This window comes from Schistocerca serialis, chromosome 5, assembly GCF_023864345.2.
Source record: "Schistocerca serialis cubense isolate TAMUIC-IGC-003099 chromosome 5, iqSchSeri2.2, whole genome shotgun sequence".
In the NCBI taxonomy this organism is placed as follows: domain Eukaryota; kingdom Metazoa; phylum Arthropoda; class Insecta; order Orthoptera; family Acrididae; genus Schistocerca; species Schistocerca serialis.
The window spans coordinates 755,735,961-755,756,625 of record NC_064642.1 but is presented as its reverse complement, the minus strand read 5'-3'; the positions used below and the strand labels follow the sequence as shown (position 1 = coordinate 755,756,625).

Below are 20,665 nucleotides of genomic sequence, written 5' to 3'. Positions count from 1 at the left end.
CCTGTGTAGCTCAGTTGGTAGAGCACTTGCCCATGAAAGGCAACGCTCCCGAGTCCAAGTCTTGCTCCAGCACCCAGTCTTAACCCACCATGAAGTTTCATATCAGTGCACACTCTGCTGAATATTTTGTTTGCAAGAATTCTTTATGCCAGTTGTTGCACGACATCATTTTAGAATCTTTTGATTTAATATGTTTTAGTTTGAGAGGAAAATTATTATGAAACTAGTAAAAAATATATTTAAAAAAGATTTCTTTTTGACTGTACCATCTGCTTCAAAACACTTCACCACAAATTTTCTGCTGCTACAAAATTGTTGCAGTTTGAAGGGAGGGAAGCTGGCAAGGATCTCGCGGTCTGTTCAGGGTGCTGACACTTGATAGGTTAAAACCCTGAGTAATGTCCACTGATATCTGGTGAAGGATCTAAGGTCTCTAATTGTAATATATCACCTCTCCCCCAACTGTGAGATAATTCTTTTCATTTAGTTTTACAGGAAAAGATAAATTGCTACTTATCATTAAGATGGCACATTAAATTGCAGACAGGCACAATTAAAAGACACTTACACAAAGCTTTTGGCCACAACATTTATCAGCAAAAGAGAAACACACACCATTCATACACACAAGTAAGCATCCCCCCCCCCACCCTACCCCCCCCCCCCTCTCTCTCTCTCTCTCTCTCTCTCTCTCTCTCTCTCTCTCTCTCTCTCTCTCTCTCACACACACACACACACACACACACACACACACACACACACACACACGACTGCCAATTCTGGATCATAATGCAACTATCATGTGGGATGGCAGCAGAAATCTGGAGAAGGTGGGAAGGGTGGAGGGATAGTAATGTATATAGATATATGTTAATAACACATACATTTTATGATACAGTATTTCTTTACTAACCAACCAAGGTATACTGTTTAGAACCAACTAATATAGCAAACAATATTTTTCTCCATCATACTTTTTAAAACACACATACAATGGCACAGAAAAGTGTAACAACAATACAGTATACTTCAACATTCATAAATATATCACAGCAGTAGATCTCCATCTGTGATGCTCTGTGGTGCATACTAAAATAAAACTAAAAAGTACAGCTGTCTTACACAATTCTGTTAGAATTTACATCATACATCTAGGAACATCAAAAATAATTTCAGTATTTTAATGCAATTTGAAATACTGAAAAAAATCTATGAAATGGTTTTCTGTGAAACAATAAATACTGCATGTGAACCTCTTACAAGTAATTCTCCTGTTTTTTTCTTTATAAGATCAACCTCTAAGAATGCCATTTTCTTTCCTGCACGAATTGTTCTTGCATCTATTATGACTTCATCACCTGTTGTTGCTGGCTTGAAGTAACTGAAAATACGAAAATATTGAAAGTGTTGTTCTTTAGATCAGTAACATTTAATATCTTAGAACAATTTCACCAAATTTTTAATCAATAAGTTTACCAAATTTCTTCAGGCAGTTTACATGGGCAAATTTACAAAAAAAAAAAAAAAAGTACGCAAATTACAATTTTCATCATAGTACATGTAAGAGAGAAATGAAAGACTGACTGAAGACAGAAGAAGTGAATTAAGATATATTTCATACACATTGTTGAAAATACAATCAGCTTTCATCCAAAAACAGCTTAAAACAAGCATGCATACACTATTCCAAATGAAGATGTGATCATGCAGCACCATCACAGCGACATTAGTGAAAAGATTACACAACTTTATACACAAAATTACTCATACAAATCCGTTGTTGAATGTTTCATGGAACAGTATGCTATCTATAAGTGATTTCAGAGAGACAGATATTTGTAACACCCATAAGACATTGTCTCATGTCCCGTCACAGTCTGTGTGATGCCAAGTTTGGCACATGAGGAGGTGTGGCATAAAGTGTCAATCTGATAGAATGTGCCAGTTTGACTCATCAGTATTCAGGAGATTTATAAGCAGCGTGTGAAAGAGTTCAAACAAGGCAGCATGACCAGGAATACAGGCAACAATGAAATGAAGGAACCAGTGGATAGCATAATACACAGCAAAGAATGTGTACTGAAGAACACAATGAGACCAAGGTGTGGGGCGACTGCCTCATTTGCACTGAGAAATAGACCAGATGCCTTTATTGACAGTGCTCAGGAATGGATGAAGACTAGTTTGCATACAAGGTTCAAAGCCAACTGCAACAGGCCGGACTCATGACATTCCTGCCATTACAATGGTTTCCATTGCACAGAAGCTATAAATACTTCAGGCTACGTGGAACACATGAAAGCTATTGCTGGTTTAATTTTCAGGATGATTTTTCTTCAAATGGATCAAGCATGGAATAATATGCTGCAGAACAGGCAGAGATGAGAGCGATCCAAGTAACGTTTTGCCATTCAGAATATTTGTAATGGCAGTCACATACTCAACTTTGTCTGAATTTTGACTATGGAAGTCAACAGAATAGTATGCACATCACCAACCTGGCCCAGACAAAAATCACTCCCCAGAGACAGGTCATTCGGCATTATTGGAAACTGACTCATCTGCTGATATTGTGCTCTCGGATGTCAACAAGTAAATCTGGAACTTCCTTACATGTTTTCACTTTGTCTGACAGACCTCTCTTTAGTCATTGAACTTCTCAGTTACTTAATAAAATACACATTCTCTGAGTTTGAATTCATTTGGACCATTCTTACTGAGTGTTTCAGTTTTGAAAAAGTTAGCACACAAGTACGAAACCTAGTATTCTTTGCAATATTACTGTCACCAAAGACCATTCAGCTTATATGACATCAGCTTTGTTCACACTGTACAATGTCACAACTATGTCCAAGTGTTCCGGCAGGTACCAAGTGTCAATCAAAGAAATTCACAGACTTAACTGAAGAAATCTGAACTGCTCCAGCTACATCTACATGTATACTCTGCAAACCACCATGAGGTACATGGATGAAGTTACATCCCATTGTACCAATTATTAGGGTTTCTTCCCATCCCTTTCACATATGGAGCACTGATGAAGGATTGTTTGAATGCCTCTGTGTGTGCTGTAATTATTCTAATCTTATCCTCATGATCCCTCTGTGAGCAATATGCAGGAGATTGTAGTACATTCCTAGAGTCATTATTTAAAGCTTATTCTTGAAACTCTGTTAACAGACTTTCTCGGAATAGTTCAGGTCTATCTTCAAGAGTCTTCCAGTTCAGTTCCTCCAATATCTCTGTGACATTCTCCCATGTGTCCAACAAACCTGGGACTATTTGTGTTGCCATTCTCTGCATACATTCAATATCCCCTCTTAGTCCTATTTGCTATGAGTCCCGCACACTTGAGCAATATTCTAGAACTGATTGTGTGAATGATTTGTAAACAGTCTCATTTGTAGACTTATTGCACTTCTCCAGTATTCCACCAGTAACCAAAGTCTGCCAGCTGCTTTACCCACGACTGAGCATATGTGGTAATTCCACTTCATATCTCACTGAGTGTTCCGCCCAAGTATTTGTATGAGTTGGACGATTACAATAGTGATTCATTGATATTATAGTCATACGATACATTTTTTCATTTTGTGAATGCACAATTTCACATTTATGAAAATTTAACGCAAGTTTCCAATCTTCTCAAGATCTGACTGAATATTTATGCATCTTCTTTCAGGTAGTACTTTGTTATAGATAACTGCATCACCTGCAAAAAGTCTGAGTTTGCTATTAATATTGCCTGTACAACATGAACGCAAAGAACACAACACACTTCCCTGAGGCACACCCGAAGTTACTTCTGCATCTTATGATGAATCTCCATCGAAGATAACATGCTGCATCCTTCTACCAAAACGTCCTCAATCCAGTCACAAATTTCTCTTGACACCCATATGATCATATTTTTGACAAGTGTAGGTGTGGTACTGAGTCAAATGCTTTTTGGAAATCAAGAAATACTATATCTCCCTGATTGCCTTGATCCAAAGCTTTCAGTATGTCATGTGAGAAAAGTGCGAGTTGGGTTTCACATGGTCGATGTTTTTGGAATCAATGCTGATTGGCATTGAGGAGGTAATTCTGTTCAAGATGCCTCATTATGTTTGGACTCAGAATATGTTCTAAGATTCTACAAAAATGGATGTCAAGGACATTGGGCAACAGTTTTGTGGACCACTTCTACTACCCTTCTTGTAGACAGGTGCAACCTGTGCTTTTTTCCAAGAACTGGGCACAGTTTTTTGTTTGAGGGATCTACAATAGATTATAGTTAGAAGAGAGGCTAACTGAGCCACAAATTCAGTATAGAATCTGACATGGATTCCATCAGGCCCTTTGTTCAATTTTAATGATTTCAGCTGTTTCTCCATGTCACTGACATTAATACTATTTCATTCATATTTCAAGTGCTATGAGAATTAAATTGTGGCAATTCTCATGGATTTTCCTTTGTAAAGGAATATTTGAAAATGGAGTTAAGCATTTCTGCTTTTACTTTGCTACCCTCAATTTCAGTTCCTGTCTAATTCATCAGGGATGGGATACTAACTCTGGTGCCACTAACAGCCTTTACATACAACCAGAATTTCTTTGGGATTTTGTGAAATGTTATTTGACAATATTCTGCTATGGTAATCATTGAAGGCAACACGTATTGCTTTCTTGACAGCCAAATGTGTTTCACTCAGCATCTCTTTATCTATAGCCCTATGTTTTCTTTTACACCTGTTATGCAGTAATCTCTGTTTCTTTAGAAGTTTCTTTACAGTGTCTGTATACTATGGAGGGTCCCTCCATTATAAACTGTTCCACTGAGTACATCTCTATCCAGTGTATGGTCAACTATTCTTTCAAACTTGAGCCGAAGTTCCTCTACATGCTCTTGCCCTATGATAAAAGTTTCAAGTTCCTTATTGAGATATGACACTACTGATTTTTTATCTAGTTTACTGAACATGTATATTTTTGTGTTTGGTTTAGCTGTCCTTTTTACATGGTAATCTTGTTGCCACAACCATTTTATGGTCACTGATACCAGTTTTGATGTGGACATCCTCAGAGATGTGAGGTCTATTTGTTGCCATTAGATCCAATCTATTTCTGTCATAAGTTTGGTTCCTAACTATCTATTGTAGATAGTTTTCAGAGAAGGTATTTAGTACTATTTCACAGCATGTCTTATCACGCCCACCGCTAAGAAAACTGCAAATTTTGCCAATTAATTGTTGGATGATTAAAGTCTTCACTGACAATTACAGTATGATTGAGGAACTTACATACAAGTGAACTGAGGCTTGCTCTAAGTTTTCAGTTATATCAGGAGATGAGTTTGGCAGGCAATAGAAAGATGCTATTATCATTTTATGCCCACCCTTGATACTGAGTCCTTGCCAAATAATCTCACATGCAGCTTCAATTCCTATCTCGGTGGATTTGAGTTCCTTGTCTAGTGCAACAAATACACCACCTCCATCTTCCATTTGCCTATCTTTTCAATATACATGCAAAATTTCCCCAAAAGTCTCACTGCTATCAATTTCAGGTTTCAATCAGCTTTCTGTACCTAATATTATGTGAGCTTCACTACTTTTCATGAGTGCTTCAAACTCTGGCACTTTGCTACAAATGCTTCAGCAGTTAACCATCAGGATTTTAATACTCTCACCTCTGGGAGGCATTTCTTTTGATACTTCAGTGTTTTCTTGGGAGGGGGGACCCAACAGTTCTCAACCCTATGATGCAACTCCATGAAGTCACAGTCAAGCTTGTCACAGAACCTTTGAGGTCTCTCTCTGGTTCAGTCCTTCCACTCAACTCAACTCAGAACCAAAGAGCCATGATCAGTCTTGCGGAGAATGCTGCAAATTGTGAGCTTCATTAAAACTCTTTGCACAAGGCTGGTCTTCTCAACATTCTCTGCCAATCACTGGAATGAACCAAATATGACTCGGAGTCCTGACGACAGACATCATTTCTTCCAATGTCCACCACAATCTGAAATTTGGTTGCACCCTGTTACCTCCATGGCTGCCAAAATAGCATCTTCAACATGTTGAGAATGAGGCCCCCAGGCATACACACTGAGTGCACCTGGTATACTTTCCTGTCCCTTGCTTCCATTTCCATAAGGGGGACCATCATTCACCATACATTTGAACTGCGAATGATTAATAGACTCTTACCCTTTTGCACTTCGCCCTCTTGACACTGGATAAAGCAGGTTTCCCTATCATAGGTGAAGTGAGGCCCACTGCCTCAGTTTCAGTTTCACTAAAAGACAGCAGCTCAAACTTGTTGGTTAGGGGGATTGATACAACACCTTGAGTCCTCCTTGGTCCCCATCTACCCTGTACAGGATGCCTAGATCTACCATTGACATGTCACTCATAGTCAAATGGATGAGTAATGACAGATCCTGTACTCTCTGCAGGGGAGACAGGATCCACAGGAGAGGGTAGTGATTGAAGCACCTTTGGTACAGGTATCACTGGTACACGACTCTCAGGAGCTCTTCTAACACACTGATTTGCAGCAGCTGCCAGTTGTTTGAGAGTGAAGATGATGAGGTCCCATACTCCGAGGAGCGTAGTGAACAATGCGAGAGACCTGCACTGCAGACTAGGCAAGGTCCTACCGGAGGTGGTTTGCCATTGCCTTCCTCTGACCATAATAGGGATGAATGATGATGATGAAGACGACACAACAACACCCAGTCATCTCAAGGCAGGGAAAATTCCTGACCCCGCCGGGAATTGAACCCGGGACCCCGTATACGGGAAGCGAGAACACAAGACCACGAGCTGCGGACTGTTTGACAGCAGTCAGGGTGATTTGCAGCTACTTACAAATGTCAACCAACTCATCCCATGTCTGATAACACTATTCCCCGTGGAGCTGCATTTTGGATGGTTCATTGTATTACAGGGCAGTGAACAAATGACTACACGTTAAGGCTGCTGATTGTCTTTCAATCTGTTGAGATAAAAATTTGCTAATTCCCTATAAGAATTGAGACAAATACACCAAATGAGATTCCTATTGAGGTGACATAAAAGCTTATGGTAAAAATTACTAGTTTCCTAAAATGTTTTGAGATTAATGACAGTTGTTAGCAAACTCGGAAATGGATTTAATTTGTGATAAATGTGGATAATATATAGAGCTACTCCTCTTTCAGGGAAAATTAGATGTAACACAGCATGTGTGTTAGAATATTTGCTACAGTAAGTAAAGCACACCTCTCCAGGGGAACACCACTTGTCCCTGTGGGTGGAGAGGCTTGCATATCTGCGTGAAGCTGAGGGCTATGCCGAAGGTAGAGGACCTACTGCCAGGAAGACCTCAGCTGATGGATCAGACTAAGAGTGTCCCACAACATCCCATCTTCCCTATCCACTCCTAGTCCTTAACCAATTCCCTTTCCCAACCCAGGGCATGATGCGATCCGTGCCGAGGGGTGTGTGGTACATGGCAAGATGTGTCACAAACGGAACTTCAGGGATACCGGGCAACATCCCTGAGTAATTAGCCTTACACCGTGTGGGGTATTTGTGGCATGGACCGTGTGGATCCCCAAATCTCGTGGGACCAATACGGACACAACTAAAGAAAATAAATTGAAACAAACTGAGGGGCAAACTGAGACCTCAGACACACAAACATTTGGGTCAGGATCGATGGAAGGCATTCCCACTACTGAATCAGGGTCTAGACCTGAGCCAGAAGTGGGTACTGTAACCAAGAAGTTGAACCAGATAAATATGAAAGCCTTGTCTGGGGTGCAGAGGAGGAAACTAGCTCCTTTGGAGGTGAGGAGAATGGTAGAAGCTAGCCATCAGCAAGGCGACCAACTGTTGGTGGGATGTGATGCCAATGCCCACAACCTAGAGTGTGGCAGCAAGGACACCAACAGTAGAGGTGAGCACCTTCTTGACTCTCTTTTAGCTAAGAACTTGGAGGTCCTGAATAGGGGCCATGAGCCTACATTCAGGAATAGCAGAAGGGAAGAAGTAATTGACATAACCTTTGGTTCCATGATGATGATGATGGGCAGCTATGTCAAACAATGGCATGTGATGTTACAGCCATCCTCATCGGATCACGTGTATGTTAAATTAAAGCTTGAAATGGGAATCAGGCAGACCATGACATTCATGAATCCCAGGAGAACAGACGGGAAACATATAGGAGGGACCTTGCTTAGGCTTATTGGAAATTAAAACCTCAATAATGAATCCAGTAGAGTTTGAGGAAGTAGCAGAGGCTGTTACCTCTGCCATAGTGACCTCATGTCAGGACGACTGTAAAAATCATCAAGAAGTGCACAAATAGGAGTGTGCCTTGGTGGAATAATAACTTGGAAATGCAAAGGAAATAGATACGAAGACTGTTTAACCTTGCAAGACATAAAGGACAATAGGCAAAACATCGTGAGGCCCTTGTCAACTACAACCTTGCAATTAGACAAGCAATGGAGGCATTCTGGAAGGCACTCTGTGAAGAAGTGGAGAGTATGGCTTCTCATGCCAGACTCCACAGAATCCTCACCAGAATACCAACCAATACAGAAGGTACACTGAGAAAGAAGGATGGGGAATATACAAACACGGCACATGCTCCTCAAAACTCACTTTCCTCAATATGCTCTGTCAGACAACACAGACCAGAATGTGATCCCGGAGAGACAATGGTTCTCAGGCACTCAGAGAGAGGACTGGAAATCAGTCAAGGAGTGTGTGAACTTCAATAAAATCCAATGGGCAGTGGGAACATTCCAACCGTTCAAGTCATCTGGCCCAGATGGAATGTTTCCAGCTCTCCTGCAACAGGCAGGAGAGAATCTCATAAGAGTCCTATGCAGGTTATTCAGGGTTAGCCTAACAGTAGGAATCATTCTCAATGCTTGGAGGACAGTGAAGGTTGTCTTCATTCCAAGCCAGGGAGAATTGATCATACCAAGGCCAAGAATATGAGACCAATCAGTCTGTCCTCCTTCATTCTCACAACATTGGAAAAACTGGTTAATGTATATGTTGGGGAGACGAGACTAATTAGAGCCCCTCTACATTCAAACCAATATGCATATCAACCAGGCAAATCATGTGAGACAGCTCTCCATCAACTCGTTGGGAGGGTGGAGAAAGCACTTTTCCAAGAAATAGGCCTCTGCATCTTCCTGGATATCAAGGGGGCCTTCAGTAACATCACCTACGATTCCATGGTACGGGCAGCGGAGGTGCATGACCTAGGGACCACTATATGTAGGTGGACCGGGGCCATGCTTAATCGAAGGAAGGTAGAGGCTAACATGATGAATGAAAAGATGATAATTAACACCACTAGAGGTTGCCCACAAGGAGGAGTTCTGCCCCTTTTATTGTGGAATCTAGTGATGAATGAATTCATTGAGGAACTAAATTCCAGACAATGCTTCTGCCAAGGATATTCAGATGACCTTTTCATAGTAATACTTGGTAAATTTACTGACACAGTTGGAAATATGGCACAAGGAGGATTGGACATTGGGCAAGACTGCAGCACTAAACAGGATCTAAGGGTTAATCCCAAGAAGATTGTTGTGTTGACATTCATGAAGAGGTATATCTGACTCTCAAGTTGGAATCTAAAGCTCTTCAATGAAACTCTAACTGTGAAGAGGATAGTGAAACATCTAGGGTAACCTTAGATGAGAAACTAACATGGACCCCTCACATTAAGAGCATCTGCTCCAAGGTAAAAAGTACTCTAGTGAGTACAAAAGGGCTTGTGATAAAAACTGGGGCCTAAGCCCCAGAGGTATGCACTGGATATACACCACGGTAGTTAGACCTAGGATTTCCTGCGGGGCCGTAGTGTGGTGCAAGAAGGTAGAACAGCAGGTTGCAGCCAAGGAGCTTGCTAAGATGCAGAGACTGGCCTGCTTAGCCATAACAGGCAGAATTAGCAGCACACCAACAGCTGAGATGGAAGTCATGCTGGACATGCCTCCACTACACCTTAGGCAGCAGCTGGGGCATACAGATTTAAAACTGGTAAAAACTGGATCTCATTAGGATATCCTGAATCAAACACTAAGATAGTGAGTGAGGTAAATATAGGAATGGCTGGGGAAATGCCGGCTGACTACATAAAAACTCCCAACTGCTTCAACAAGCCTTACAATATAATAATTGGAAGCAGGGAGCACTGGGGAAAAAACAGTTCGACACCATATGGGGGACATTGTTTGGTTCACTGATGGGTCGAAATCAAACCAAGGCATTGGGGCAGGGGTGTATGGGGTTTAGCCAAGACTGGAGGATATCATCTCTCTACGAAAACTGGCCTTGGTATTCCAAGCTGAAATTACTGCAATCAGGGAATGTGTGGAGGAGAATATGCGTAGGTGCTACAAGGACTGTAGCATCTACATATATTCAGACAGCTAGGCAACCCTGAAATCACTAGCAGCACCTCCAATGAGATCTAAGGTTGTTGCAGAAGGCCACAGGGCTCTGGTGGAGCTAGGGGAAGCAATAGGGTAAACCTACTGTGGGTCTCTGGCCACTCAGGAATCTGTGGCAATGAACAAGCCAACAGATTGGCCAGGATGGGAGCAATGACTCCATTTATTGGACTGGAACCTGTCCTGACAATCACCAAGGCTATGATCAAACTAGAACTATGGAACTGGCTTAGGAAACAGCATGTAGAATATTGGACCAAGGTCCATAAAGAAAAACATGGTAAGGTAATGATGCCCAAACCATTTTTTAAAAGAAGCTCTGTAGTCGTGGGATTGAACAGGAAAGAAATCAAACTCAAGACTGGACTGATGACTGGCCATGGGAATTTCAAAAAACACCTACACACAATGGGCATAATGGAAAAAGACCCTAAATGTAGGAGCTGTAATGAGGATGAAGAAACTGGATCACATTTAATCTTCAAATGCATGGCACTGGACAGCAAAAGATACAGAATCTTCGGGACAACCAGACCTGAAGAAATTGTGTCTAACAAAAAACTGGCAAAGGGACTCCTTGAACTATTTAAGGGCATTGGTTGGCTTTACTAGATATACAGGGAGCAATACCGCACAATAAACTTGGTTTCGGTGTGGGCAGTGGCGGGTTAGACCTAAGCTGTTTTAGTTTCCCTTTCAAAATCAAATGAAATCAAGTAAATCACAGACACCGATTTACTACAAATTGCTCATAGACTGTGCAAAGGATATTGGCAGCTTCCATAACACACGTTTATTTGTGTTGATATACAGTCAAATACAAGGGACTGTATTCTTTGGCAGAACTGTGAACCACAAATGTTTTGTAAGTGTCAGAACATTCTCAAATATAACCTATTTCTCACATAATTATACAATGACATTAGAGGTCCATTGTTTTAAATGAGGATGGGCCTACTGTTCTCAAAAATTTTAGAAGAGTACAAATAAATTAATGCCTGCAATTGATGATTACAGTGCAACTTTACTGCGGCACTCACGAATGTTCAATATTTCACAAGATATTGTGATGCAAATGGGTATTGATACCATCAGTGAAAGCTTATGCGGAAGCAACATGTACAGTAAAACATGCGAATCTAGAACTTCAAATTGGCACACAAACCTTCTACATGCATCTCACAGAGAAAAATTCCAAATTTGGCTTGTATATATAAATAAAAATGCATACTGCGTGAATTTTTCACTTAGCTGTTTCTGTGCACAATTCTACACTGGTGTGCTGAAGAAGACGGCAGCGCGAGTTTATCTTGGTCAAAATCCCTAAAATGTGCAGCACCAATAAAGCACATCTTCTGTCTTCTGCCTGTTGCACCTAACAATGAATGTGCATAACACGATAGTGCAATACCATCAGTTCAGTTGGACCGCCAACCTGCACATTGAGATCACAAGATGTTCACAACTTCGGTCCAGGTCTTCATGGTGTCTGCACCACACTTGAACCTTTCCATTGGCTCTTACCAACTGAAATCAGGACTCATCTGAACAGGCCACAGTTTTCCAGTCATGTAGTACCCAAATGATGTGGTGGTGAACCCAGGAGAGGTGCCACAGGCAATGTCGTGCTGCTAGCAAAGGCACCACATGTTGTCTGCTGTCATAGCCCATTAATCTCAAATCTTGCTGTAGTGTCCTAATGGATGAGTTTGTCTTATATCCAAAATTCATTTCTGGGGTTATTTCAGACAACTCTATGCAAGCAACCCTGCTCTCAATCATTAAGTGAAGGGCATCAGCCTCTGCGATGTCTGTGGTTAGAGGTAATGCCCGAAATCTAGTATTTTCGGTACTCTCTTGACACTGTATATCTCAGAATATTGACTTCCCTAATGATTTCTGAAATGGAATGTCCCATGCATCTAGCTTCAACTACCATTCTGCTTTCAAAGTCTATTAATTCCCATTGTGCAGACATAATCACATCGGAAATCTTTTCACACAAATCACCTGAGTACAAATGACTGCTCTTTTATATGGGTGTATCAGAAATATTTGTCAAACTCTCATAGTGGATTCCCGACATGAAAATAAGAAAATGTCCTTTATTTCTGTGTTACTAATAAAAGAAGTTTTATAAATTTCTCGAGTCAAAAAATCGTAACAAATGTTCAAAGCTTCCTCCATTTACTTTTACATTTGTACGCAGTTGTTGGATAATGGACTGTTGCACCTTTCCAAACACTCACAAACATGGTTCCAGAAGCTTACATGCTATATTCATGAAACTTCTCTGCATTAGGAACAGGACTGAAATGTGCTTGAGCCCCATCATGCATAAATCATATGTTTTCCCTTATTTGTAGGGGCTTGTCCTGTAGTATGTCTGGGAAAATGTTCTGAATAACATCCCTGTAGACAGCAGTTGTAAGATGTGCTGAGCTAACATATGGACCTACCATACTGTCATTTATAATTCCTTTCCTTATTTTATTCTTAACCCACAGATTGTAGAGCAGTCACGATAGGATGCAAAATTTGGGCTGCCCACTATTCAACAAACTACCTCTGTCCATCAGGAATAAAATCAACATTTTTAAGAACACTGTAAAGAAATACAAATAAAACACACTTTTTATTCTATTTATGAGTACCTGAAGGCAAACTTCCATTGGCTTCATGACCTGATCCTCTCTGCCAAAAAATAAAATCTTAATAAAACAATGTTCTGGATATATACTATGCAGACAGAAGTCTACTACACATACAATTTACTTTTATATTTGTATCTTGTTCTAAGCAAAATTATTCTAGTTACCCTATATCTTGTACATCAAAACAGACTTTAGTAACGGAACCAATATAGATGCAGTAACAATTGCACACTTGAGTCATCACTTTTTGTGGTAGGGCTCTTCAAAATTACACATCAAGAAATGCTTGATACAAAGACAATGAGCATCCATCTGTTTCCTTGCTGGCTGTCCTGACAACCAAGAATTGTGCCCAGAAAAAGGCACTGGTCTGTGCACGGAGTTCCTTTCCAGTTCACTACTTTAACAAAAAAACAGAAGTTCATCATTAATCCTCTCCCAAAAGATAATTCTGAATCTGGAAACAGGCCTTAGCTTACTATCACAGTATTAAATCTGATATATTATTCTTCTATGTAGTTTTATTCCTTTACTGTTAAAAGAAGACATTTTAGCTGATTTGGAAAAGGGCTGTGGAGGTGATAGCAATCTGAAACAACCCACAGGACATTGAGTTCATATTGTCAATTAACAGAGCACCATCAAACGAAAGGCAGATACCTGGTGCTGAGGCTCAGTAGGGCACACACCTTTCCCTGCAATGAAGGTTCATTATATCTCTGATTGGATATACATGCAGAAAGATGAATATATTCCTATTCAGATTTGTCTTAGCAAATATTGTGTACATTTTTGGTACTGATTACAAATGTTAATCTCAAAGTTACAAATAAACAACTTTAATATCAGTTTTAAACATTTGGTGATTCTCTTGATTCTCATAAAAAAGGATCTTTTACAAGTTACAGTTTGGTTGACTAAGTCGTCACAGACACTGTATGCTTGTGTCAAATGTGCTATATCTGAATACTGGCTGCAGCACTTGAACTACCGTTTGAGCCCTCAAACAAATTCACAGATGAGAATTGGCTGTCTAACTTACGACTACAGGCCTGCCTGATATTGTTTAGGCCTTCTGTCTCATCATCTCTAATTAACTATTAAAATCTAAAGTCATTTGAACATGCTTACTTTATCAAAGTGTTGGTCTTCCTCTTTCATTTTTACCCCCTTCTTTTTTGAGTATTAAAGCTCATTTCTCTCCCATTTAATTTAGCATCTCTTCATTAGTTATCCAATCTACCCATGTGTTCTTCACCAATCTTTGTAATACCACATTTCAGAAGCTTCTATTGTGCTGTTATCAACTTTTTATCACCCATGTCTTAATTTATGAGTTTCCACCTTAAACTTTCTAATTTCTTCCATAGTCCTTTTCTTCCTCTTCTACCCTCTGCCTTCTGCCTCTCTCTTTCTCTCTGTTTCTTTGGGTGCATTCCGAAATTTATTTTAATATGTGAATGTGTGTTAGCACTGTTCAGTTAATCCCATCATATGCACTGTCTTTTGTTTCCTCTTTTAATTTTTGCAGTGAATATTTCAAACTTACCTCACATTTATATTCACAGAAACAGCTTTAGGTCCATTTTCATGTGTCTGAAGAGCAAACATCGACATCTGGTCAACCAATGTTGCTATGAATCCACCATGCATAGTTCCTAGTGGATTCTGATGTTCCTCTGCAATGGTAAGTTCTCCTCGACATTTCCCCTCTCCAGCAGATACAATTCTAACCTATATTTAACATTGAACATTTCATACACACAGAAAGAGAGAAAATATAGTTTATTTAACCAAAAATACTCAGAAACATCATTTAGATAGCAACTAATAGGATTTTTTTCTGCTAAGCATGGCTGTTAGTAGTTGAAACATTTTTACATATTTTTACTGCACCTCATTCCCCACTGTGTCAAGTTTCTCCATCTGTTATCACTGTGAGCTAAAAAAAATAAAATAAATAAAATAAAAATGGAGGGGGGGGGGGGGGGAGAGAGAGAGAGAGAGAGAGAGAGAGAGAGAGAGAGAGAGAGAGAGAGAGAGAGAGAGAGAGAGAAGAAGAAGAAGAAGAAGATGATGATGAACTGAATAGTAATTCTAAAGAGTGAATATTATAGAGTTAACCAGACTGTATTTTTATGACTAGTTATTTCATGTGCCAAATGATTTGCACCCTTGTGTTTTGCAAAATCACAAGAAACTACTTTTTGATACTGTGATTTCATAAGCAATATATTTTCCATGGCTTTGGTAGAGCTGCCATTTGTAATCTGTTTAACAAATGTTTAAATTTAGAATATTTATCTTCAAATCCAAAATATACAAAATCCAAGAACATCAATATATTCACAAAATTTGAGCCACAGTATCATCAGAACAATTTTTAGAAACGTGACATGGTACAAAAAATGGGCTGTATCTTGAAATTGGATCTTAATTAATTAATAACTTTTGAATTAAAAAATTTCAAGATAAGCTAATTACCAGCTCCGAATCAGGAATAATTGATCTTCGAAACTGGCTATGTCATTCATTCTCAACTGCATAGTAATGAATTTATGATACTTTTAAATCAAATTTCCTGAACTAATCAACTTTAACCCTCCATCCATGGGACAAGTTTGGGCACAAGGACTACAGGAGCAGTCCAATTTAAAAAGAGAACTTTAAATTTTTGCCTTAGGTGTTTTTTTTTTCCCAACCCACCTACTGGAAGCTACTGTGTCTATCTGGAATGGGAAGACAGTCACTTGCGTTTGTGCGAGCTACACTTGTAGTCTGCATGACTAACGGCGGGTAAAGACAAATCAACTGCATCACGAAGTTCAAGACTGAAGAAGTTGTGACTGTAATAATAATAAAAATAATAATAATAATGATACTAATAATAATATGAAATTCTTTACAAAATGGAAGAGCTGACAAATACATGTAAACTTATGGTGCAATCATGGTTTTGTAGTTTTGATAACAACACAATGAGGAGTGTCTGTAGCATGTTACTGGTTGTATTAAACATGCTACATTGCAGTAGATATTGTTGCAAAATACAACCCAACTACTGAAGTACTGTTGTAATGAAGGTGTGTGTTTGTAGTTCTATTAGTCATGCAGCTATATGTTATGTGCTTCTCCTCTGACGCTTCTACTTAAAAGTTTACATGGATTTCCTGACAGAGACAAATATTTATTAGCCAACATGGTCATTCAATGTTGGTACTGAGACACAACTGGAGGCAGGAGGAAACTACAGTTACATTTCCTGAGGACATGCAGCTCTGCTGTAGAGTTTAATGATGATGGTGCCCTTCTATGTAAAGTATTCCAGCAGCAAAATAGCTATCCAGATTTACAGGTGGGAACTATGCAACAAAAAACAAATCTAGTATTCTACATACTGATGCATGGAATGTTAGCCTGCTCAATTGTGTAAATCTGTTAGATAACTTGAATAGAGAAACTGTCAGGTTGAAGATTAGATTAGATTAGTACTTGTTCCATAGATCATGAATACGACACTTCATATATATATATATATATATATATATATATATATATATATATATATATATATATATATATATATATATATATATATATATATAAAAAAACAAATATGCCTGCTTGTGTCTGTATGTGTGGATGGATATGTGCGTGTGTGCGAGTGTATACCTGTCCTTTTTTCCCCCTAAGGTAAGTCTTTCCGCTCCCGGGATTGGAATGACTCCTTACCCTCTCCCTTAAAACCCACTTCCTTTCGTCTTCCCCTCTCCTTCCCTCTTTCCTGATGAGGCAACAGTTTGTTGCGAAAGCTTGAATTTTGTGTGTATGTTTGTGTGTCTATCGACCTGCCGGCGCTTTTGTTCGGTAAGTCACCTCATCTTTGTTTTTATATATAATTTTTCCCACGTGGAATGTTTCCTTCCATTATATATATATATATATATATATATATATATATATATATATATATATATATATATGGGGTTGGGGAAATTACCCACTTACTATATCCAAAAATTCATCTAATGAGTAGGAGTTGCCATTAAGAAATTCTTTTAATTTCCTTTTAAATGCTATATGTCTATATGTCACACTTTTGATGCTATTAGGTAAGTGACCAAAGACATTTGTGGGAGCATAATTTACCCCCTTCTGAGCCAAAGTTAGATTTAACCTTGAGTAGTGAAGATCATTATTTCTCCTAGTGTTGTAGCCATGTACACTGCTATTACTTTCGAATTCGTTTGGATTGTTAATAACAAATTTCATAAGTGAATATATACAGGGTGATCAAAAAGTCAGTATAAATTTGAAAACTTAATAAACCACGGAATAATGTAGATAGACATTTGAAAATTGACATACATGCTTGGAATGACATGGGGCTTTAATAGAGCAAAAAAAAACAAAGTTCACAAAATGTCCGGCAGATGGCGTGTGAAACATCTCTTGCGCCCGTCGTTTGACGATGAATGTGTGCTTAGCCACCACTTTCGTCATGCTTGGCTTCCCAGGTTTCCAGACCTCAGTCCGTGTGATTATAGGCTTTGGGGTTACCTGAAGTCGCAAGTGTATCGTGATCGACTGACATCTCTAGGGATGCTGAAAGACAACATCCAATACCAATGCCTCACCATTACTCCGGACAGGCTTTACAGTGCTGTTCATAACATTATTTCTCGACTACAGCAATTGTTGAGGAATGATGGTGGGCATATTGAGCATTTCCTGTAAAGAACATCATCTTTGCTTTGTCTTACTTTATTATGCTAATTATTGCTATTATGATCAGATGAAGTGCCCTCTGTCAGACATTTTTTGAACTTTTGTATATTTTTGGTTCCAATAAAACCCCATGTCATTCCAAGCATGTGTGTCAATTTGTACCTCTCTATCTACATTATTCCATGATTTATTCAGTTTTCAAATTTATACTGACCTTTTGATCACCCGGTATATTGTGAGGCTACAGTGAAGATCTCTAGCTCTTTAAATAAGTGTCTGCAGGATGATCTTGGATGAGCTCCAGCAATTATTCTGATTACACTCTTTTGTCCAATGAACACACTTTTACTCAATGATGAGTTACCCCAGAATATGATGCCATACGAAAGCAGAGAATGAAAATAGGCATGGTAAGCTAATTTACTGAGGTATAGCGCCAAAATTGCAATGGCCCTAGTAGCATAAGTAGCTGAACTCAAACATTTCAGCAGATTTTCAGTGTGTTTTTTCCAGTTCAACCCCTCACCAATGCATACACCTAGAAATTTTGAATATTCTACTTTAGCTACGGATTTATGATCAAAGTCTATATTTATTATTGGTGTCACTCAATCTACTGTGTGAAACTGTATAAACTGTTTTCTGTCAAAGTTTAATGAGAGCCCATTTGCAGAGAAAATGATTTTCTGAAAAACATCGTTTACAATTTCAATTCTTGTCTGTTGGGTGTGATAGCTACACTTGTATCATCGGCAAAAAGTACCAGCTTTGCATCTACGTGAATATAGAATGGCAAGTCATTAATATATATTAAGAACAACAGAGGACCCAAGACTGAACCTTGTGGCAGCCCATTCTTGATTGTTCCCCAGTTTGAGAAATCAACAGCTTTTTGCATATTATGTGAACTACCTATTTCAACTTCCTGCACTCTTCCAGTTAGGTATGATGTAAACCATTTGAGCGCTGTCCCATTCATACCACAGTACTTGAGCTTATCTACAAGTATTCCATGATTTACACAATCAAAAGTCCTTGAGAGATCACTAAAAATCACAACAGGTGACTTCCGATTACTCAGAGCAGTTAATATTTCATTAGTGAAAGTATGTATAGCATTTTCTGTTGAAAAACCTTTTTGGAAACCAAACTGACATTTTGTTAAAACTTTATTTTTACAAAGGTGTGAAGCTACTCTACAATACATTTCTTTTTCACGAATTTTGGATAAGGCAGTCAGAAGAGAGATTGGGCGGTAGTTGTTGACATAAGACGTATCCCTTTTTTTATGCAGTGGTTTAACAATGGCATACTTCAGTCTATCTGGGAAAATACCCTGCTTCAGAGAGCTATTACATATGTGGCTAAGAATCCCACTTATCTCTTGGGAACAAGCTTTTATTATCCTGCTGGAAATGCCATCAATTCCAAGTGAGCTTTTATTCTTGAAAGAGTTTATAATCTTCCTAATTTCAGGAGAGGTGGATGGAATTTCAATTGTATCAAATTGTGTGGGTAAGGCCTCTTCCATTAACTGCCTTGCTTCTTCTAATGAACATTTAGATCCTATTTTCTCTACAACATTTAAAAAATGATTATTCAAAATGTTTTCGACTTCCGGCTTGTTGTTTGTCAAGTTTCCACTCGTTTTGATGGTAATGCTGTCATCCTGTACTCTTGGTTGCCCTGTTTCCCATGTAATAATATTCCAAACTGTTTGGATTTTGGTATCAGAGGTATTAATCTCAGACATGATGCACATGCTTCTGGACTTTTTAATAACCTTTCTTAATGTAGCACAGTAGTTTTTATAATATTTGGCTGTTTCTGGGTCATTACTCTTTCTTGTTGTTAGATACAGTTCCCTTTTGTGGTTACAAGATATTTTTATTCCTTTAGTAAGCCAAGGTTTTTTGCATGGTTTCTTAAATTAGATTTAACTACTTTCTTGGGGAAACACTTTTCAAATTCTCTTACAAGTGTACCATGAAATAAGTTACATTTTAAATTAGCATCAGGTTCCTTGTACACCTCATCCCAGTCTAACTGCTGAAGATTTTTCCCTGAAATTTTTAATTGTTGAGACATTAATTGAACGCACAACTTTGGAGGGTAGTTTTGAATTACTGAATGGAGCTATGTTATATACTGTAACTAGCTGTGATTTGTCAAAAGGATTTGATTGTGTGAGACACAACATACTTTTAACTAAATTAGAATTCTATGGTGTCATGGGCAGTGCTGCAAAATGGTTCAAGTCATACCTCGCTAACAGGAAACAAAGGGTGTCAGTGCAAGGGACTAGTGAATTAAGTCATCAGTCATCATCAGAATGGGAAGAAATTACATGTGGTGTCCCACAAGGATCTTAGGGCCATTGCTTTTTCTTGTGTACATTAATGATCTCTCATCAGTTACACTGCCAGAAGCAGAGTTCATTTTGTTTACAGATGACACAAGTATTGCAATAAAAAGTATGTCAAATGTAGTTCTAGAAAGATCTGCTAATGATATTTTTATGGATATTAATAAATGGTTTAAAGCCAACTCATTGACATTATACTTCGAAAAGACTCACTATATGCAATTCAGAATCTGTAAGAGGTTTCTACCCAGCATATGCATAAAGTATCAAGAAGAGTAGATAGAAGAGGTTGACAGGCTTAAATTCCTGGGATTACAACTTGATAATAAATACAGTTGGGAGGAGCACACCACAGAACTGCAGGAACGCCTTAACAAATCTGTATTTGCAATTCGAGTGTTAGCAGACATAGGCAACAAAAAATGAAAAAGCTTGCATACTTTGCCTACTTTCATTCCATAATGTCAT

General features: G+C 38.8%; 1 protein-coding gene across 6 annotated transcripts in view; it reads right to left on the bottom strand.

Moving 5' to 3' along the window:
• Window positions 1–885: 885 nt before the first annotated feature.
• The window catches only part of LOC126480941 (acyl-coenzyme A thioesterase 13-like), a 39,837-nt gene continuing 20,057 nt past the window's right edge, over window positions 886–20,665 (bottom strand). For all 6 annotated transcript variants that reach the window (XR_007587483.1, XR_007587482.1, XM_050104359.1 and 3 more), the window contains exons 2-3: window positions 14,654–14,838; window positions 886–1,381 (exon numbers count right to left, since the gene is read on the bottom strand). Coding sequence is in view for 4 of the 6 variants with exons in the window: in XM_050104359.1 (XP_049960316.1) it covers window positions 1,210–1,381; window positions 14,654–14,838 (357 nt within the window). In the remaining 2 variants the exon portion in view is untranslated. The remainder of the gene's footprint in view (window positions 1,382–14,653; window positions 14,839–20,665) is intronic.